The following is a 21,809-nucleotide window of genomic DNA, read 5'->3' as shown; positions in this document are numbered from 1 at the left end:
CAAGCAACAAGTAGCGCAGATGGTTAGAGAAGGAGTATGCAAACTAGAGGACATGGGTTCGATTCTCCCTTCGACCAAATAATTTTTGCTTCGCAAATATTCATTTCGCAGATTTGATATTTGATTACTTCGCACAATCTTTGATTATTTAGCAAGAGAGGGTTAGCACAGTTGGTCAGGAGGCATGAATGCAAGCAGCAGGTCGCGGGATCAATTCTTGCTTCTCGCATGTTTATTTATATTATGCGAAATTTATACAGAATTGCCTCTTACACAGTTGGAATTTGATTACTTCACAAGAACTTTGATTATTTCGCAAAAGAGGCTTAGCACAGTTGGTATGGTGCGAGAAAATTCAAGAAGTAGATCAAGGGTTCAAGTCTCACTTCTCACACTTCTTTTTGCTGCGCGAAATTCATACATTTCAAGACATTTATTCACTTCTTTGACAACAACAACGACTCACATGAAAGATAAGTACCACTTCCTTGAACATTTTACTTTATACTAAGAACGAATAAAAAGATTTTTGATTTGATTTACAAAAAAGCGATTCAATCGCACGATTACAAAGATTTCAAGATTTCAAAGATTATAAAGATTACTAAGATTTCAAGATTACAAAGACTTCAAAATTACAAAGATTGCGAGATTTCAAAATTACAGAAAACTGAGAAAATTTAATTTATATGTTTCTCTAGAATATTTCTTTTACAGAGAATAAAAATATTTTTGATTTGATTTACAAAATGCGAAACAATCGCAGAATTACAAAGATTTCACAATCACAAAGATTTCAGAATTATAATGTATTAGAATTTCTCTTGAATATTTACTTTGCTTCAAATGATATGATATTATGAGAATGAAGGAATGGATGAAAGAAATGACAGAAATGAAAGAATTAATGAAAGAGTAAAGAAACGCGAAAATTTCGCAAGAGACAATCTAAGATCCATAAAAATCTAAGATTAGAATGGGGCGAACCTTTATGGCGTACACCCTAGTTCGCGAATAAAATTTCGCAAGAGGCAAATGTAAGACCTAAAGTACGTCATATAAGGGGGTACCTGTTGCATGGCTCAGGGAAAGGTTACACCGCCCCGGAACCTGAGTTATGGAGATTTGGGGTCAATAAAGCCCATCCGGGAGAGGCACCTTGGATTCTCAGCCTAAGCATATGACTTAGGTTGGGCGACTAAGGTAATAAGGACTATCCCAAGGAGTGAAGAATATGATCAAGGCGCCGAGGTACACGGTTGAGTCAAGAGTGCCAGGGGCGTTTGAAGCGTCCTTGCCATTCTTGACAAGTCTTGGCTTATACTGCACTCGGCCCGAAGAAAACCCCACTTAGGGTGCAGTCTCGTAACCATAAGACCTATAGGTAAAAGGGATAAGAGGCTGTGAAAACAACTGGTTGTTGTTAAGACCGGATGGGATGAGCTAACCTTGTATGGTATAAGTACGCCTCCTTGAAGGGGAAACCAGGGGGGAGATAAGGGCGGCACCCTCCATTAGGGAGCTGATAAGTGTCTTAAGATGCAAATATCATGAGGCATTTTACTCGCAAGGGTATTAAGGCTTTTCATATTTGTGCGACAATCCTGAAGAGGCAATAATACTAGAGAAAAAGATAAGACGAGATCAATGGGTCATTACATGAAAGTGTGAAGACGTCCTGCGATTTCGTCACAAGACGACAATGTCATGGGGCTTTATTTTCGCAAGAATATTTAGGCCTGTCATATTGTCGCAACAATCCTGAAGAGGCAATAATACAAAAGAAAAATTTAAGACAAGATCAATGGGTTTTTGCATGAAAGTGCAAAGACGTCCTGCGATTTTGTCGCAATGACAAGAGGTGGCAAAATAAGACCTTTAACTAGGAAGGAAAATAAGACCACATAAGAAAATGAGTAAGCAAATAAGCTTGCGAATATGTACGTGGAAATGAAACTGAGGCAGTGAAAATGCCGCAGACTTGATATTATGATCATACTGTTATGAGATACTAATAATGCAAGAAAAAGGAAAGATGAAACACAAGTAAGAACTTGTGAAGAACAATAACTACACGAAGATGAATGCATACACTAAAGAAAAAGCCAGAGAAATGAAGAATGAAAGCAATTTAAAGCTATATCAATTTTAGACGGCAAAATGAGCTAAGTAACACAAACCTTAACTATACATTGCAATAGATAAGCATTCTCATCATACAAGCATCATGCTCACATCATAAAAGCATTGCATAAGCATTTCATGGCATAAACATCGCATACACATTTCATAACATAATCATCACATAAGCATTATGTTCGCATAAATACTTTACAAAACTGTACGGAATAATATTGCAGAATTTCGCAATAATATCGCAGAATTTAGCAGAATTATTCAGAACTATTCAGAATTTCGCAGAACTATTCAGAATTTCGCAGAACTATTCATAATTTCGCAGAACTATTCAGAATTTCGCAGAACTATTCAAAATTTCGCAGGTGTATTCAGAATTTCGCAGAGTGTGTCCGAATTTCGCAGAATGTGATTATTTCGCAGAATGTGATTATTCCGAACGATATGATTATTTCGCTCAATTATTTCGCACAATTATAAGCAACTTGAAGAGATTATACTATTGCATGAGCACAAAACATGAGACAGAGGCAAGATAAGAATGAAGAAACAACTCGAACATTCAACATTTTCTCAAAGATTCTACCCTCATAGATAAAGAACAGAGGCAACTATGGATTACCAAGAAAATGTTTTACGTTCTTTATTTCCTCGGCAAGAATCATTTCCAAAATGGACGTTCGCTAATGAACAACAAGAATCCTTACCAAAAATGGAGTAATAATTTCGCATGAATAGAAGAAATACTTGTTCAAGGGTTAATACTTCTTATTTACTTCGCAAAATTCTTCTTATATATTTTAAGGATTAAGTACTTCTTATACTTCTCAAAGGATACTTCATACTTCTTATATATTTCGAGGATTGAGTACTTCTTATATTTCTTCAAGGATACTTAATACTTCGCATACTTCAAGAGATGATACTTCTTATTTACTTCGCAACACTCCGGAACTTCACAAAATAATAGAGGCAAGCACGTACTTTTAAAGTCCAATATTCTTTCGCTCGTTCCTTCATCAACAAAGATCAAAGACTACTCCAACGACACGTATCTCTCTCCAACAACTACAACAAAGTGGATTTTTCCTTAAAGATCGCTCTTCAAGCAATATTCAAGAAAAAAGAGGCAAGATGTAGGATCCAAATATCGCACAATGGTAAGAGTTTGCGATATTATAGATAGAGCCTTCGATGTTATAGAGAAAGTTTGCGAGTATGTAGTTTAGGCGCGAGATAATATGAGCTGTACTCCACTACATATGAGCTGTCATCCACTATGTAAACACCTATATAAAGGGAAAGTCAGAGAGAAAAAAAAATGGTTTTTAGAATTGGTATTATTATTGTCTTCTTATTCTTCCCCAAAAACCAGAGAGAGAGAGAGAGCTCCAAATACTCATTAATGGAGTCTCAATTGTAATTCATATGTGATTCAACAATCATAGTGAAGATCCCTAACCACGTAAATCTTGTGTCTTATTTTCTATTTTCATTATCTTTATCTTTATTTTCATATCAAATAAGTTTAGATCTAGAAATCATAGTCATGATAATACAAGGGGCGTGTTGTAGGATTTCCTTCAACTACACTTCTTCTACTTCTTCTGCCGAATTTGATTGCCAAGTGTGTATACTCACCCTATCATAATCTGTATTCATCCCTTGTACTAGTGTTTGTTGAATTGGTGATTGAATTTGATTTTCTCTATTACTTATCATTCTAGTAGATTATCCCATTTCACTTCTTTCTCTCCCAACAATTCTCTTGCTTCTTCTAACAGTAGTCGGTTGTTCAGATGTATTTTTTCTTCTAGCCATTTCTTCAATGTTAACAAATTGCAAGAAATTATGTAAAATTCTTAACCAATCACTCTAAATCTTCACAAATCTCAATATTAATCTTCAATACGTCCCTGTTTCTAGCGCCATTCTGTAGTTGCAGGAAATCCTACACTACACCCCTCATACGATTTCATTAATACTCAACTCATTTTTAGACTTACAATCTTAATTTTATTGATGAATCTTTGAATATTCTTACAAGAAAAGATAAAGGAATCAAGAATGACTTCGGCTCTAGACTTTCTCTCCCCTATTTACTTGTTTATTTCTCAAAAAGATCTCCCCTCTTTCTTCCTAGTTGAACGACTATTTATAGGGAAATACATAGTGGATGACAGCTAATCTGTCCTTTATTTTCGGATACGGCTTGCGACATTCTCGCAATCTTACAAATGTTAATCTCGCAAACTCTTTAATTTTCTCAGGATCATCACATCTTTATCATGATTTTAGCTGATGTCGTTTATTATATCATTTCTGAAATTGTTCTGCGACGCTGTTGTGTTGTGTTGTTGATAATTTCGCTGAAATATTATTGCTGCGAGATTCTGATCCTACAAAGACTTATAGTTTTGATCACTAACATTGACAAACATGCTTGAGATAGCAACGCATGCGAGTTCGACCGAGCAATGCTCTAACAATCTCCCCCTTTGTCAATTTTAGTGACAAAACTATCAATACATATTGAATACAAAAAATAAATAAATTAACTTTTGTAGCTCCTATTCCATACGCCTAATCTTCAACATTACTTGAAATCTTCGTCACTTCCAAGTACTCCAATGATCTCAAAGGTTGTAAGGTCAGCATCATCTTTGTTGAAAATCCGTAGCTATAACAACGAGAAAACAAGAGTTCTCAATCATTGTCATACAGTGTCATAGTATCATTACACAGCGTAAAAGTTCAATTGTATCACAACTTCAACAACAATACTATGGTGATGTGTATCACTCCCCCTTAGTCAATACTCCATCTCACATGGAAACCACTCCCCCTTACATAATGATCCGAAAACCATATGTATTTGTAGTGTGAACTACATATTAATTCTCCCCCTTTTTATGAATAAAATTGGCAAAGGTACAAGAACGGGATCCTAATGAAATTTACGAAAGAGACATTTCATGACCAAAAGAAGGAAACACATATCATCTTATTTAGATGCAATCATAAAGCCAAAGCTAAATGCATTCATCAAGGAGTTTATAAAGATACAAGATAACCCCTATAATATTCCACAGCCGCACTCCCCACAAAGATTTGGCAATTAAGAACAAGTTCAATTAAGAACTCTCCCCCATATGATGTCATTCCCAAGAGAACAACAAGAGCGACCTTACATTTACAATCAAAGAAGGATTTTATTGAACATCAAAAACCATAAAGAAATGATTTTCTATATCCAATATTCTCAATTTAGCTAACCACAAGAGAATGTATGATTAATTTAATCGGAATACACAACCAAAATAACCACAAACGAATCTATGATTAATCTAGTTGGAAATGCTCGACATAAGAGAGCTTACGGAGCTACGACTAAGTTCACCATAAAAGAATGATTAACTCAATCGTCTTATGCTCAACACAAGAAAAACTTATGGAGCATTGCAGTATACACATAAAATATGGATCAGGGAATGATCAATACTGCGGGATATACAAGGATTCATTCTATTTTCCATCACTATTTGCACAATAACATACAATAGACATAATCCTTGTAAACAAAAGATTTTAACCTATCTTCCATCAATAATTGACATAATAGGCTTAACTTTTGTTTGTCAAAAGTTCATCGATCTTGTATCAATACTCGCATATCGACATATAAAAGAGATAACTTTTGACATCATATGGGACAATAATAGTTCACGGACTCAAACACACATATCACATAACATATTGCAATATATAAAACCATAAAGATTAATACTGCAAAAAAAATCTTTTCCCTTTGAAGGTAGAATCAATCTTTTTCGCACGGATTTACACCAAGAGTGGTTACCAAAGGCGTATAAAAATATTTTCTTAACAAAGAAGAACATACAAATTCATTAAAGACCATGCATCATAGTTCGCATAAGATGATTGTGAACATTCAAGAATCCCATAACAATGTGTACTACTGCCTATTCTTGAACTTTCTTCTTTGTGATTCACCAACATCATTCTTGTAAAAGCTACAAATGAGATTATAAGAGAATTACTCCAAGAATCCAAGTGCCCAAGTCCAACAGAAGTAGAACAAGTGCAACGAAACAGAGCAAATTACTCAAAAACAAGATACGGGACAAAGACTAACCTCAACTCTTTCAAATTTAGGATTTCTCATTACCATTTTGAAGATAATTCAAAGAGGAAGAGAATTCAAAAAGAATGAGGTCATTCCGAGTTCGGACGAAGAAGTTACGGCCAAAACAAATTTACCGAATATCAACGTCAAGTATGCATACGAGTTTGCAAACGAATTTTCGTATCCTGGAGCAGTATGCAAACGGGTATGCGTACCTAAACCCCTGGATTTTGATTTTAAATGATGTTATGCATACCTGGTATGTGTACCATGTAGTCCAAACATCTCGAACTATTATTTTCAAACCTAAACATTTAAGAACCTTAAACACATATCAAGTTAGGTAGAAAAGAACGATAAGAAAGGTACGTGGATCATTATAAGTTCTCTAAGAAAATAAAAGCACAAATCTTGCTCAAGTTTATATACATACCTTTTTAGATGAATCCAATTGAATTCTACAACCTTACCAAACATAATCTGTGCGCCCCAATTTTCGTGCTTCCCTCACCGTATACATAACATGGCATTCCTTGGTGAGGATGCACTTAAAACACACTCAAGTTGTGTTGAGGTGAACAATGTTTTGCTCACCACAAGTAAATTTTGGATTATCATGAAAGAGATCACTTTTAGAACCTTTAACATCCAAATCCATCTTTCCAAAGAACTCTTTAAGTTCCAACATCATGGATACTGCCTTCTCCATAGTCATGGAATTTTGTGGAAGATCATTCCTTTTCACAATAAAAGTTTCATTGACTTTCTTTGGAACCCACTTATGAGTGCATTTAGAAACAACCAGAATCTTCTTCCTGTTACTCTCTTCAAGATTTCTCGAAAGAGGATTAGATTTACTATTCTTTTGCAAGTTAGTCTTTCTCCAACTGGGAACATCGGATCTTATCTTCGTCTTTACGAAGTTATCCTTTTGATAACCATTACGATTGTGAAAAGGATTCGTATGACGTTTATAGGAAAAAATAGGTTTATCGCAACACTGATTCCTTTGCCTAAAGGTTGGACAGTTACAACCTCTAGCACTAAGGGGATTAGCCTTAACATATGATCTTGGTTTCAAAACTTCTTGTGATGCCCAAACAAGAACATCATGAAGTTTCTCATTCCTTATACGGAAACGACATCTCCTTTCTAGGTGACCTTTATTTCCGCAACAGTGGCAAACATAAGGAATGTTCTTACCTCGATCCGTATGTGCTGACTTTGGAGGTTGATATATTTTGCTCTTTCGAACCTTAATTTCCGGTTAAGGTATTTCACTTTTTCCATCAGTGGAAACCTTTTGCTGAGAAGAATCACTAGCCTTGACAAATTTTACCTCTTTGCTAATACTTGGAGCATCTGTTCCCTTACAGCCCAATCCTCGTGTATCACAATGATGTTTACTTGCTCCTAGCATAGTGGTTAATTTGCTTGAACTAGTATTGAATTTTTTCAAGTCATCTTCCAATATCTTGATTTTATCAAGAGCAGCAGCTAAATCAGCCTCAATTCGTTTTTTTCGAGCGAGACAAACACTTTCTATGTCATTAAAACTAATTTGTTGAGAGTTAAACCTTGCTTCAGATTCTGCAAGTTTCTCTTCCAACAAAAAGTGCTTTTGATAAAAATTATCACATTCAAGTGACTTCATACGTAGGTTTTCCTCAGAATCCTTGAGGATCGATTCGTTAGAACGATTCGAAAAATAAACACCTGCGTAACATCTTCTCAATTTCTTGTTTTCTCGATAGAGAGGAGTCAGAAGAGGTGAGACATGAGAAGTTGTAATCTTCTTTGTATTCCACGAATCCAAAAACTTAACATACTCTGAGACTTCCTCATCAACATCTCTATCAATATCTCAATCACCTTCATCAGAAAGTTCATCCAACTTTTCTTCTAGGAGAGTTTCCCAATCAACAGTTTTTACATTAAGAGAATGTTTAGATATTGACTTAGATGTGACAGTTCTCTCAGGTGAATCCAAGCTTTTAGAATCATCTGGTAATTTATGAACTGGTACGTTATTAGAGATAGACTCGTCCATAATCAGATCGCTACAAACACAGACTTATAAGGTCTTTAACGTGTTTGCCTGCTCTGATACCAATTGAAAATGCGGGGGGTCTAACAACCACACCCAATATTTCGATTAGCAATCTGTATGGACAAACACCAATATACTTTCTAGAGAATCAACTAGATAGTCAGACTCAATATAGAGAAAAGTATATCGAGGAGTTAATATCTATCTCTTGATTTGATTTTACTCAAGCAAATAGAAATCTGCGAGTCTTTATCAAATACAAGAATAATAAACTTGGATGGTACCAAAGACCAACATCCAAGGATCAATCAATTTCCAATCAACAACCAAAGGTTGGATTTCACAATTGATCGATACAAACGCACAACCTGTGATTTTTCAATTATATAACAAAATATAATGCAGAATAAAAATAACACAGACACCAGAAATTTTGTTAACGAGGAAACCGCAAATGCAGAAAAACCCATGGACCTAGTCCATATTGAACACACACTGTATTAAGCCGCTACAGACACTAGCCTACTCCAAATTAACTTCGGTCTGGACTGTAGTTGAACCCCAATCAATCTCACACTGATCCAAGGTACAATTATGCTCCTACGTCTCTGATCCCAGCATGATGCTACGTACTTGATTCCCTTAGCTGATATCACCCACAACTAAGAGTTGCTACGACCCAAAGTCGGAGACTTTAATAAACAAATCAGTATCACACAGAAAAGTCTACGGTAATAGATAAATTCGTCTCCCACGAATATACCTACGAGTTTTGTTCCGTCTTTTGATAAATCAAGGTGAACAAGAACCAATTGATAACCCAGACTTATATTCCCGAAGAACAACCTAGTATTATCAATCACCTCAAAATAATCTTAATCGACGCAGATATTGCGGAATCACAAACGATGAGACGAAGTGTTTGTGATTACTTTTATATCTTTCCTATCGGAGATATCAATCTCAAGCCAATTATTACAATTGTACTCGTACGATATAAACAACAAGATCAGATCACACAACTATGAGAAAGTAGTATCGGTCTGGATTCACAATCCCAATGAAGTCTTTAAGTCGTTAACCTGGTTTAGAACAAGAAACCAAAGGTTAAAGGAGAATCGACTCTAGCTTAGCACAACTAGTATCACACAGAAGGTGTGGGGATTAGGTTTCCCAGTTGCTAGAGTTTTCCCTTATATAGTCTTTCAAATAAGGATTTGCAATCAATGTTAGCTTGGTAACAAAGCATTCAATATTCACCGTTAGATGAAAACCTGATTAGATTCAAGCTAATATCTTTCAACCGTTAGATCGAAAACTTGCTTGTTACACAAAAATGAAATGCACGTTTCTAGGCTTGTGTAACCGTACCCAAACTTGTACATTTGTTGGTTCAACAATAGTTAACCAAATGGTTAGCCATATGATCACTTTCTTATCAACCATAATCTTCTTCACCATAACTAGTTAAAGTGACTCAAATGAACTAGTTAGAGAGTTGTTCAATTGCAAGGAAATCTTATGTAACTACACAAGACACAATCGAAGCAAAATCGATTTGATTCACTCGAATCGGCTCATGAACTATATATCCATAATTTGCAATTTGCATTCCTTAGTTTATATAAGAATAAGTTCACAAACATCGTTTTTAGATATAACCTACTCAAGTTCGCGGACTGGGTTCGCAGACTTAAGTTCCCGGACGAAGTTCACAAACTTCAGCAGAATTTCTCGGGTCAAGAACTTCCGCCAGCTCGCAGAATGGGTTCGCGGACTGAGTTCGCGTACTTAGCTCACGCCACTATTCCAGTTCTCTTGATCAACAAAGTTCGCAAACTTCGGTTCAAGGAATAAGGACTTATACATATATGTGTTTCCACAAGAATGCTTATATCCTCCAATGGTTATATAATCTAAACTCTCATTTTAATCATTGAAACATTCTTAGAGGACGTTGATATTCTATAGTTGTTATTCACAAACTATTTTTCGTCAAAGTAAGCAATTTTCAAAGTGATTGAAACTTGTGATGACTTTCGTCACTAGGTAAAGATGAACTTGGCTAAAGCGAAAGCTTACCAACACATATTTCGAGAAATAGATAGGCGAGATAAACTCGGCTCGAAATAGCAAATGTGTATGATCTAAGTCTATATAGCAAAACGACTTTTGTCTCAAGATAGGAGATAAATAGACTTTTGAGTGATATATAATTTCAAGTCTCCACATAACTTTTAGTCGATGAAGATCCACCGGTTCCTTGAGTAGTACTTCGTCTTGTATGATGATTGCCATGGAGTTCTTGAGCTCAACTACACTTTCTATCATAGTCCGAGACCTTAGATATAGTAGACTAGAAATCAAGACTTATAGTTTTGATCACTAACATTGACAACACATGCTTGAGATTGCAACGCATGCGAGTTCGACCGAGCAATGCTCTAACACTTACATCAGAAACCTCTTCCATACAATCAAATGATTTTCTCCCACCAGCAATTTCTAAAGCACTACCCCAAAGCTAAAGATATCAGATTCTTTACTAATGTCAATCGATCGTAACCAAAATTAGAATCAAAATGAAAAAGAGAGTGATTGAACTCCTGTTACATTTATTTCAATTTCCAATCAATCGATCATAACCATAATCCAAAACCCTAAACATGCAATTAAGAAAAACAGAATCCTAAATTAATGAAACTGTTTGATTCAAACATTCAATGAAGAAAAACACAACCCTAAATTAATCAGATGAATGAATTACCCTAAATTTTTGTTGACTTGTGTGAAAAAGAAGAAGTAACTGAAAAAGATTAAAGTTTCACTGATGCCTAATGGTGGCAGTGGTGGTGAAGATGAAGGTCGTGGTGCCGTGATGGTGGTGATAAAGACTCAAAGATGGTGTGGCTAAATCGCTGATGGTGCCGTTGTTTTTCTTCACTACAAAAAAGAAGAAGAAGTCAAAAGAAAAAATGAACTGATAGTGATGATTAATGATAGATGTCTATGAATACCTAGTATGGATGTATATGATTCACTCTAAATCGATGGATAATAATATTAACATGTAATTTCGGTCCGGTACAAGTCCGGTTCCATTTAGATCCGAGTACCTATACCTGGTACTGACCAGTTCCTAAACTCTGTCCCATACCCTGTACCTCCTAATCGGTTCCGGTTCGGTTCCTGTGCAGTTCTATTGGTATCTTTGTCCGTCAGATGAAGATCATGTGATTTTCATTTTGATTTACGTTTTTATTTTATTTTATATTTTTTTGCAAGAGATCATTAGTCAACCACAAAGTGGATTTTCTCTATACGACGACTAAAACCATAATTCTTTTTTTCTAGTCGATTTGATTGTGATCAATCGTATAAAACCAATTGATGATTTCTCCATCGCTTCTATAGTAAAATAAAAATAAAAATAGAATGCCATATTCTTTCACTTGTCAACATGGTGTGATTATGTTTTATCGATTCAAAAAAAATTGCACGCGTTTACAAGAAACCTTTAGTATTTTGGACAACAAGGAATTTCCAAACTCGAAAATAGTATATGCAATAAATGTTTACTTTTGGTTTTATTTCAACTGTAATCCAACTAATATACCGAAATCTCTCTTGGGTGATAACTCAATATTACCTAGCATACGAAATAAACTTTACTCATATATCAACTGAAGATATGCTAATCCACTGGGATATGAGTGAGGTTTAGCATTCTACAATACCAATTAACAACATATTTTTTGCAGTAACTATTTTTTACATTTTCCAGTGCAATGATTGTCTGTTATTTTATGCATGAGTGCACAAGATAACAATACCCTTCTAAAAATAATCTATAATGGCGATTTTATTTGCTTCGCGTCATTAGGGGCCACTCGAAAAGAATTAGGGACCACACTAAAAGACAAAAAAGGTCACCCAAGCGTAATAAGTGGTCATCCCTTAACCGAGTAAGCCGTATTGGGAAACTACCCTTCTACAATCGGAAGTTAAGGACACAAATTAACTTCCGATTGTAGTGGTTCAATCCTCGACGTGCCAAGGCTCGATGATGGTTCGGTGGTGGTTCCACGGTGGTCAGTGCATATGGTTTGTAGTTTTTGGCCGATGAACATTCAGAGGTTATATCCTTAACTTATCATCCGATTGTAAAAATTCCAAAAAATACAAATTATGAGTTTTTTCGAAAATCAGAATTTTGGGTCACTCTACATTCGGAGGTTTAGCAAACCAAATATCTCCCGATTATGGTGGTTCCAAGGCTCATGATGACTCCAGATGCGAAGGCTCGTGGTGGTTCCAAGGTAGTCAGTGCATATGGTTTGGAGGTTTTGGCCAATGCATATTCGGAAGTTGGGTATTTTACCTGACTTCCGATTATAACAATTCTAAAACCACCAAACATTAGTTTTTTTTCGAAAATCAGAATTTTGAGCGACCCTACATTCGGAGGTTTAGCAAACCAAATATCTCCCGATTATAGTGGTTCCAAGGCTCACGGTGGCTCGAAATGCCAGGGCTCGTGGTGGTTCTAAGGTGGCCAATGCATATGGTTTGGAGTTTTTGGCCGATGAAAATTCGGAGGTTATATCCTTAACTCATCATCCAATTGTAAAAATTCCAAAAAATACGAATTATGCGTTCAAAAATCAGAATTTTGGGCCACTCTACATTCGGAGGTTTAGCAAACCAAATATCTCCCGATTATGGTGGTTCCAAGGATCATGATGGCTCGAAATGCCAAGGCTCGTGGTGGTTCCAAGGTGGCTAATGAATATGGTTTGGAGTTTGTGGCAAAGGAATATTCGGGAGTAAAAGCTTTTACTTAGCTTCCGAATGTAACAATTCCAAAACAACCAATCATTAGTTCTTTTCGAAAATCAGAATTTTGGGCCAATACACATTCGGAAGTTTGTCAAGCCAAATATCTCCCGATTGTTACAATCGGAAGGTAAGTAAAAGCTCTTAATCCCGAATGTAAAGTGGCCACAAAACCCAAGTCATTAGGTTTTGCCTCCTTGCACCCACCTTGGAACCACCAAGAGCCTTGGAAATTCGAGTCTTGCACGCACTATAATCGGGAGTAAAAGCTTTTACTTAGCTTCCGAATGTAACAATTACAAAATTTCCAAAGATTAGTGTTTTTCGAAATTCAGAATTTTAGGCCAATATACATTCGGGAGTTTTTGTCAAGCCAAATATTTCCCGATTGTTACACTCGGAAGATAAGTAAAAGCTCTTACTTCCCAATGTAAAATGGCCACAAAATCAAAACCATATGCATTGACTACCGTGGAACCACCAACGAACCACCATGGAGCCTTGGCACGTCGAGGCTTGAACCACTACAATCGGAAGTTAAATTATGTCCTTAACTCTCGAATGTTCATCGGTCAAAAACTCCAACCCATATGCATTGACCACCATAGAACCACCACCGAACCACCATGGAGTCTTGGAACGTCGAGGATTGAACCACTACAATCGGAAGTTAATTTGTGTCCTTAACTTCCGATTGTAGAAGGGTAGTTTCGCCAATACGACTTACTCGATTAAGGGATGACCACTTATTATGCTTGGGTGACCTTTTTTGTCTTTCAGTGTGGCCCCTAATTCTTTTCGAGTGGCCCCTAATGATGCGAGGTTTATTTGGGGTATACAACAGTTGATATCTTTGATGTGATAGGAAGATTAGTTCAATGAGTTTAGGGATAAAGGGGCACCCTTTGTGTTTTAATGTAATTTTATTGTTATTGTTATCTTTATTTTCATGTAAAAACTTTATAACGTATGTTCCAGATCTAGTTGAATTGTTAGGGGTAACCAGTGGGGGAGCGTCTTTGCCTAGAGCATCCCTCGATGATTACCACCTCCACCTAGCCTTTATTCTAATTTTTATTAAAAAAACTGGTTCTAAGAGCGTCCAATCATCAGACATAACAAAGAGAGAAAACCAAACTAAAAACAACGAAAACTTGGATTTGGGGATGTTCAAACGCAACTGTTGAGAAGCAACTTATGGCCAAGCATAGATTTAATCTACGCCTCAAATTGAGCGGATGTATAATCCGTGTCTCATTTACAGGCGAACATATACTCACGCCTGATATGGGACGACTTTAAATGTCCGTATAAAATCAAACGAAGGTATAATGAACGCCCGACAACATTCCATCTCTGCTTAAGCAGCGACAATAAGATTTTTTTTCTTCTTGCTTGTGAGTGTACATAACAAGTTTTACCCCAAATATAATGAACAAAACAATTCGCACGTAAGGCGAAGCACCGTTATGTCATGATCTCTTGACCAAAGGGGGAAAGAGAGAAATGGACAAAACGTTAACTGGTTAACAGACTAAGTTTCGGATGAAAGCACCAAGAGAGGGCTAGCTAAATCAAAACATTTAAGTTTGTTGGATTATTAAAGTAATCAAGAAGCTGTGAAAGAATGGATGGATCCATAACCCGACAGCCTACGAAAATCATGAAGTTGTTGGATTATGAACGCTTGTTGGGGAGGATATTATATCTCCGCATGGTATCACGCGTATATTATATCCAGACAATTATTATACGTGTGCCTGCAATAAGACGCATTCTTAATCTCCGTTGGACCAAATATAGTTTTGGTCTGAATTTCAGTCCAAATATGATCCCCAACCATATAAAACCCCACCATATTTGGTTATACTCCGCTCCACTGCGATTGATTTTTTTTGACTATATTTGGTTTTACTCCATCTTTTTCTCATCCATCATTAACGCTCTAAAGAATGTTATTTTTGTCAAAGGGAAAGCAAAAAAACGACCCGAAGAGATCAAAAACCGTTATTAACTCGTTAATTATGACCTAGTTAATATATTTCTCCAACTCGGACCAGACTGCCCCTAATTCAATACACCCACAGAGAAAAGACTACACATAACTCGTACCAATTCCCGAAACTACTTCACCACCCCAAACTCTACTGCTAATGGGCTTTTGTGTAGGCCAAGTGTACTCAACAGGGGTAGTCTAGCTCGAGTTGGATAAATATGACTAAGTCATAACTAGCATGTCGACTACGATTTTTGCTTTCCTCAGATCTTTTTTTATTTTTCCTTTCAAAAATCAAGAATGTAAACCATACTAGCAGATTTGTTTCACAAAAAACTGACTTTTTAGCTTTTAAAAGTCGTTATGAAATATTATTACCAAACTGAAATTTGACTCTTTGATTTCCGAAAATCGAAAAACAACTTCTCAATATGCATCTAATCGACTAAACGCTCTATAAAATCAAACAACACGCGTCACCACGTCTTTCACATTTTACTGAAGCTAATCAACGGCTAAGAAAACTCAACGTCATACACATCTAAGATGCTACCACACTTACACAAATTTCCTCAGACAAATAACCAGAAAGGAACTGAAATCAAATCAATAGAGAAGAAGAAGAGAGAAAGAAAGAGAAGTCACTTTGATCACAGAAGAGAGAAGAGATCTTCTTCTTCTACTTCTACTACTTCCACACAGAAATCATTCTCAGAGACACAAATTACATTCACACAGATTCATACTACCTTATTATGTTCTTCTCTTCTATCACTTATTACTTTCACACTCTCAAAATTTCATCCCCAAATTTTTCGGGCACCCAAATTTTGATCTCTTCTTCTTCTTGAATTTCATCTTGATTTGAATTGATTCGTCATGTAAATTCAGTGTAAATTTCTTTACAAGACTAAACGAACAAATTTCATTAGATCTGGTGATTGGTTTTTTCACTCTGTTAGAGTTATCTAGGTTTTTTTCTTTGGTTGATAATGGCTGTGAAAAGGGGAGCTGGAAGGAATAATGGTGGTTTTTGTGGATTAAGGCTACCAGTGATACTTCTATTGTTTTTCTCAGTTCTTGCTCCTTTGCTTTTTCTTACTGGACGTGGAATCCATTTTAGGGATTCAACTGGTTAGTTCTTCAACTTTAAATTTGGGTTTAATCTTTGTTCTTAGTTTTATTCAGATCTCATATTCTAATTATACTCTGATTTTTGATAAACACAAGTATGATTTTTGAGGTAGTGAATGTTTTTGTTCAGTTTGTTATACAATTTGGTAATGCAATTTTGTTGGTAGTCTGTGCAAATTTTCAAGGCATTTCTATGATGATTAGTCGAGTGTATTACGTTCTAGTTAAACAATGATATGGTTATTTAGTGTAAGACACTAGGTTTAGAAAGACAGATGCAGAACTCCTTAAGCTTTGTTGTTTGGGCACAAATGGATGTCTAATGATAGGCTGTACTTCCAACCTTAGAAACTTAAACATCTTATGGTGTAATTTCACCTCCTTTATTGGATCTCATAGCCGCTCCCTTTCTTTTTTCAGAAGGGCTTGAATTTTCTTGAAATTCGAGTGATTTCGGCATCTCAGGTTACTCAATTGCTATTAGGAAGGAAATTATTAATTAAACGGAGATTGATATCTATTGTCTTTTCTGTCTTTGGGAAATACTGTACATGTTCGTAAATTTGCTATTTTAGTTGGCAGTAGATGAGACAGTCAGACAATCAAAGCATAAATTTGATGTTTCAGCGCATTGATACAAGTTTCGGTTGGATTCTGTTTGAAAGGATAAATTGAAAGTATGATCAATTTTGAGAGACCAAATTTATTGTCTTAAGCAATAACGGGGATATTTCAAGTGTTCTGATACTATGCTAAATGTCTATACAGTTGCATATTTTGTGTTTGATTTGCTGAACTGAACCTTGCATTGATTTAAGATAGATGGTTTCATTGATTTTCTCCATTTTAGTTTACTTCTACTACAGCTGACTTCATAGTTTTTCTTGATTCTATATGCAGATCAAAAGGATGTTACAAGTGTTAGTCAGGTACAGTTTTCTTCTTTGCCCTTCTGCTTTTAGATTCCTGTGGTGCGTGCTGCTGTTAGGCGGAGTACTGAATTTTTTTAGTTGGTGCAGATTTCAAACTGGAGAGAGCGCTTGGCCATGCAACACTTAAAACCTCTCTTCTCAAAGGAGGCAAGTGGAAATTGATGAAACTTAACTTATTTGTTTCAATAGTGGTTATTTCATAGATATACTGGACATGTTGTGGAATTTGTTACAGGCAATTATTTCATGGACCTGCCATATCTTATATGAAACTTATGTTATAGGTCCTTGAGACCATCACAGCAAATACACAGGACTTGGAGCCATGGAGTCTTGATAATATGAGGAAGCATCCTTTGTCTTCTTCATGGGAAGTTGGTGGGTTGGAAGCTGACCAGAACAAGACCACTTTGAATGAGGTACCACTTCCTTGTCAACCCTAAAGGCACAATATCTGTAAACTAAAGGGTACAAACTGTAGATTTGATTTATGTGTATATGCTAGTTATCTTGACTATCCGCATTTCATATGTAAACAAGTTATCTTGACTATCCACATTTCATTTTTTTCATTGTATCTCTAAGCCAAAAGACACAGCTTCAGATGCAGCAAAAATTACTTCTCAAAATAAAGAGGAAAATGTTGCCAAGGCTGGTGAGTTTACGCAAGCATCATTTCCAATGATGGTTTATTTGGCTCTGCATCTGTTATCTGGCCCGTATTCTAATAATTCTATTTCAACACAGGTGATCATTCTGTACTTGCTGACACACCAGCAAAACAACAAAGACGGGTAATTATCTCTGTGGTGTTTTCCTACTGTTGGATATCGAGATTTGATGGAGAATGAAAGGAAAAAAAAATCGATATATGCAATTATTTTGATGGTTTTAATTCAAATCATTTATTATTTAGGAGTTGGTTATATCTTATTTTTGTGATTCATGTAGCGATTGAGAGAGCAAAGGCGTGAAAAACGGGCCAATCAGTTGGTTCACCAAGATGATGAGGCGATTATTAAACTAGAAAATGCAGCCATTGAACGCTCCAAAGGTGTGGATTCTGCAGTTTTGGGAAAATACAGCATTTGGAGGAGAGATTTTGAGAATGAAAACTCTGATTCAACAGTGCGTTTAATGCGTGATCAAATGATAATGGCTAGGGTGTATTCAAGCATTGCAAAGATGAAAAACAAACTTGACTTGTACCAGGAACTATTAACTAGGTTAAAAGAAAGCCAACGTTCTCTAGGAGAGGTGACTACTGATGCAGACTTACCTAAGAGGTACTTAGCATTTTCAGGCTGCTGTTTCTTTTAACGTTGTAAACATATGCTTGCTTCTTTATACTTGTTTCTTGTTCTGCCGCATCACTCCCTACACTGGTGTTTCATTTTCTAGTGCACCCGAGAAAATCAAAGCTATGGGTCAAGTTTTGTCAAAATCAAGAGAACAACTCTATGACTGCAAGCTGGTAACTATGAAGCTAAGAGCAATGCTTCAATCTGCAGACGAACAAGTGAGGAGCTTGAAGAAGCAAAGCACATTTCTGAGCCAGTTAGCTGCCAAGACTGTTCCAAATGGGATCCATTGCCTATCTATGCGTTTAACAATTGGCTATTACCTCCTACCTCTTGAGAAAAGAAGGTTTCCTAGGAGTGAAAATTTGGAAAACCCGAGTCTTTACCATTATGCTCTTTTCTCTGATAATGTCTTAGCTGCATCCGTTGTGGTCAACTCAACCATCAGAAATGCCAAGGTGAAGTAAATACCTCTAGTACTTGAATATTGCTGAAATTTGGAAATGTCTGCACTGTTAGCCGTTTGTGCTGTAAAATAAAAAGCTTTTTTGGTTCATTCGATTCATATTAAACTGTTCTGCTGAATTTCAGGAGCCAGAGAAGCATGTGTTCCATCTTGTGACTGATAAATTGAACTTTGGAGCCATGAATATGTGGTTTTTGTTGAATCCACCTGGGAAAGCCACCATTCATGTTGAAAACGTCGATGAATTTAAATGGCTGAACTCCTCCTACTGCCCGGTTCTGAGGCAACTTGAATCTGCTGCTATGAAAGAGTACTATTTCAAGGCAGATCATCCCACGACGCTCTCTGCTGGTTCTTCCAATTTGAAATACAGGAATCCAAAATATCTTTCTATGTTGAACCATCTGAGGTTCTATCTCCCACAAGTATATCCTAAGTTGAATAAAATCTTGTTTCTTGATGATGATATTGTGGTCCAGAAAGACTTGACTGGATTGTGGGCAGTTGATCTCCATGGAAAAGTAAATGGTGCAGTGGAGACCTGTGGGGAGAGCTTCCACCGTTTCGACAAATATCTGAACTTCTCTAACCCCAAAATTGCAAGGAACTTCGATCCCAATGCTTGTGGGTGGGCATATGGTATGAATATGTTTGATCTTGTAGAGTGGAAGAAGAAGGACATTACTGGAATCTATCACAAGTGGCAGAACATGGTAAGTGGTTATGCTTCAGAAGCTTGATTATCTTGTTTTTTTATATTGTTTTGTCAGAGCAGACAACTGACATCATAGAGTGTTCATAGGGACAAGGCATAATAACTAGAACTGAGAAATTAATAAAAGAAACTACGTAGTCAAATGAAATTATAAGAAGCATAGGTGGTTTCTTTTACTAACTTGACCTGCTTGTTAATCTTTTAATCAACTTTATCTCGTACAGGACTAGCATGTATTGAGATAACATAAACTCTGTAATTGCCATGAATGGAACCCTTGGATAATTTATGCATGGATGCCTCTAGTTTGTTTCGAATAAATTCTGCATACGCAGCTATGCAAAATTAGACGAATGCGTATGAACGTTTAATGTAAATGATGCTTATGATATTTTCCACGTTTTGATCATTCTACAGAATGAAGAAAGGACGCTTTGGAAGTTAGGAACTTTACCTCCTGGACTTATTACATTCTACGGGCTGACACATCCACTGGAGAAGACTTGGCACGTGCTCGGATTGGGATATAACCCTAGCATCGATCGCGCAGACATAGATAATGCAGCCGTTATCCATTATAATGGGAACATGAAACCTTGGCTGGAGATTGCAATGACCAAATACAGGCCATACTGGACCAAGTATATCAAGTACAATCATCCTTACCTTCGCAATTGCAACCTAAATGAATAAATACACAACAACGGCTTACTGACTTCTTGCCAGACCAGATATTCTCTCTTCCATACATTGGTTGTATCGAAAATGAAAATACATGTCAGCTTCCACATTAGTTATTCTTCCCCCCATGTCCATTCAGCATTCTTGCGATTGAACAGGTGAATGAGTTGTTATTAACAGATTGTTTTGTGAGGTCAATTTTTTGTAGTTTTAATTTGTAATATGCCATGTTCAGCCATTACAGAAAAAATATCCATCTTCCTTGTACTACGAAACATTAATGAAGTTCGAATTAATATAGAACTATCACGTGTGATAAGAATTGAGTTGCCTACGGTCTACCTCCATAATAAGTTGCGTGAACAACTTATTATGTTCTACAAAAAGATGTACTTGGATATTCAATGCTTAATGAACAGGTCCTAAAACAGAGGTTAATCTAGCCACTGCAGCCGTGGACAGATAAAGAAAGAAAAAGTTCTAGAAGTTGATATTTTGTGAAAGACTTGCTTGGGAAGTAGAAGAAGAATGGAAGATGGACGATGACAGAGACGAACGGTAGCTACAACGTGTAGATATTTTGTTAGGCCATTTTCGCACAACTCCGTATCTCCCTTCCAAACCTGTCAGTACTGATGCGATAAGGTGAGTAGTTAATTAAAGGAAAATTTCTTGTTTGATCCTAAGCCCATAAGGTTATTTATAGTAGGGTCTAACCTGATTAATTAGTTATCTACAGGTCCATATTTAACCAAAACATGGAAATGACCAAAAACTCCTTGTTGCCAAACGTGTGTGCCTGCACACCTTTAATATCTAATATAATTCGATATTTTTCTCTTTCCCATAACGAAACCTAATTTATCTACATATATAATAAAAAAAACATAGTAGAAGACCTAGACGTTCTGATTTGTGAAGTTTGAGAAGAAGTCTATATATGTGTTTGTTGAAAAAGTAGCATAAAATGATATGAATTAGTAGTACATATATGATATACTGAAAAAACCCTGTTTTATTTTAACCAATATGATACATCGATAGTTTTTTTTTATCTTTTACTGTTCAAATCAGCAGCGCAACAATGTTTTAGGAGATAGATTCCCTATTACATAATTCAAAAACTGATGAAAGTTCTTGAATAAGAAATCAACATCATGAGCTAATCTTTATTTGAAGAGGACCAAGCAGCAACATCTTCTCCAGGAACTAATGCAATATCTTCCCCAGGAACTAAGCATATGCTAGTGGATAAAAAACCTGCACAATATAAGAGTACATATATGATATACTCTCAGAAACTAAAAAGCTACACAAAAATGAAACCGAAAAAAAGGCTCAGAATTTTCAGTACATAACTTCCATACTCATTAAAAAACCATTCTTATGATTACATATATGAATCTGTGTGTTAG

The 21,809-nt window shown here is 36.2% G+C and overlaps 1 protein-coding gene across 1 annotated transcript; it reads left to right on the top strand.

Moving 5' to 3' along the window:
• Window positions 1-15,741: 15,741 nt before the first annotated feature.
• Window positions 15,742-20,716, top strand: LOC113275015 (polygalacturonate 4-alpha-galacturonosyltransferase-like). Its single transcript, XM_026524442.1, has 10 exons — window positions 15,742-16,299; window positions 17,200-17,228; window positions 17,319-17,378; window positions 17,516-17,650; window positions 17,817-17,886; window positions 17,979-18,025; window positions 18,183-18,517; window positions 18,633-18,990; window positions 19,124-19,711; window positions 20,131-20,716. The coding sequence occupies exons 1-10, from the start codon at window positions 16,158-16,160 to the stop codon at window positions 20,404-20,406; spliced, it is 2,040 nt and encodes a 679-aa protein (XP_026380227.1). The 5' UTR covers window positions 15,742-16,157; the 3' UTR covers window positions 20,407-20,716.
• The last annotated feature ends 1,093 nt before the right edge of the window (window positions 20,717-21,809 follow it).

Source organism: Papaver somniferum, chromosome 4 (genome assembly GCF_003573695.1).
Source record: "Papaver somniferum cultivar HN1 chromosome 4, ASM357369v1, whole genome shotgun sequence".
In the NCBI taxonomy this organism is placed as follows: domain Eukaryota; kingdom Viridiplantae; phylum Streptophyta; class Magnoliopsida; order Ranunculales; family Papaveraceae; genus Papaver; species Papaver somniferum.
This window is presented reverse-complemented; position numbering and strand designations above follow the sequence as displayed.

Excerpts from the sequence above, each read along its gene's own strand:
- LOC113275015 (XM_026524442.1), top strand. The coding sequence starts at position 16,158 with ATGGCTGTGAAAAGGGGAGCTGGAAGGAATAATGGTGGTTTTTGTGGA. Across the intron at positions 16,300-17,199 it reads CCATTTTAGGGATTCAACTG|ATCAAAAGGATGTTACAAGT; the intron begins GTTAGTTCTTCA and ends TTCTATATGCAG. Across the intron at positions 18,991-19,123 it reads CAACCATCAGAAATGCCAAG|GAGCCAGAGAAGCATGTGTT; the intron begins GTGAAGTAAATA and ends GCTGAATTTCAG.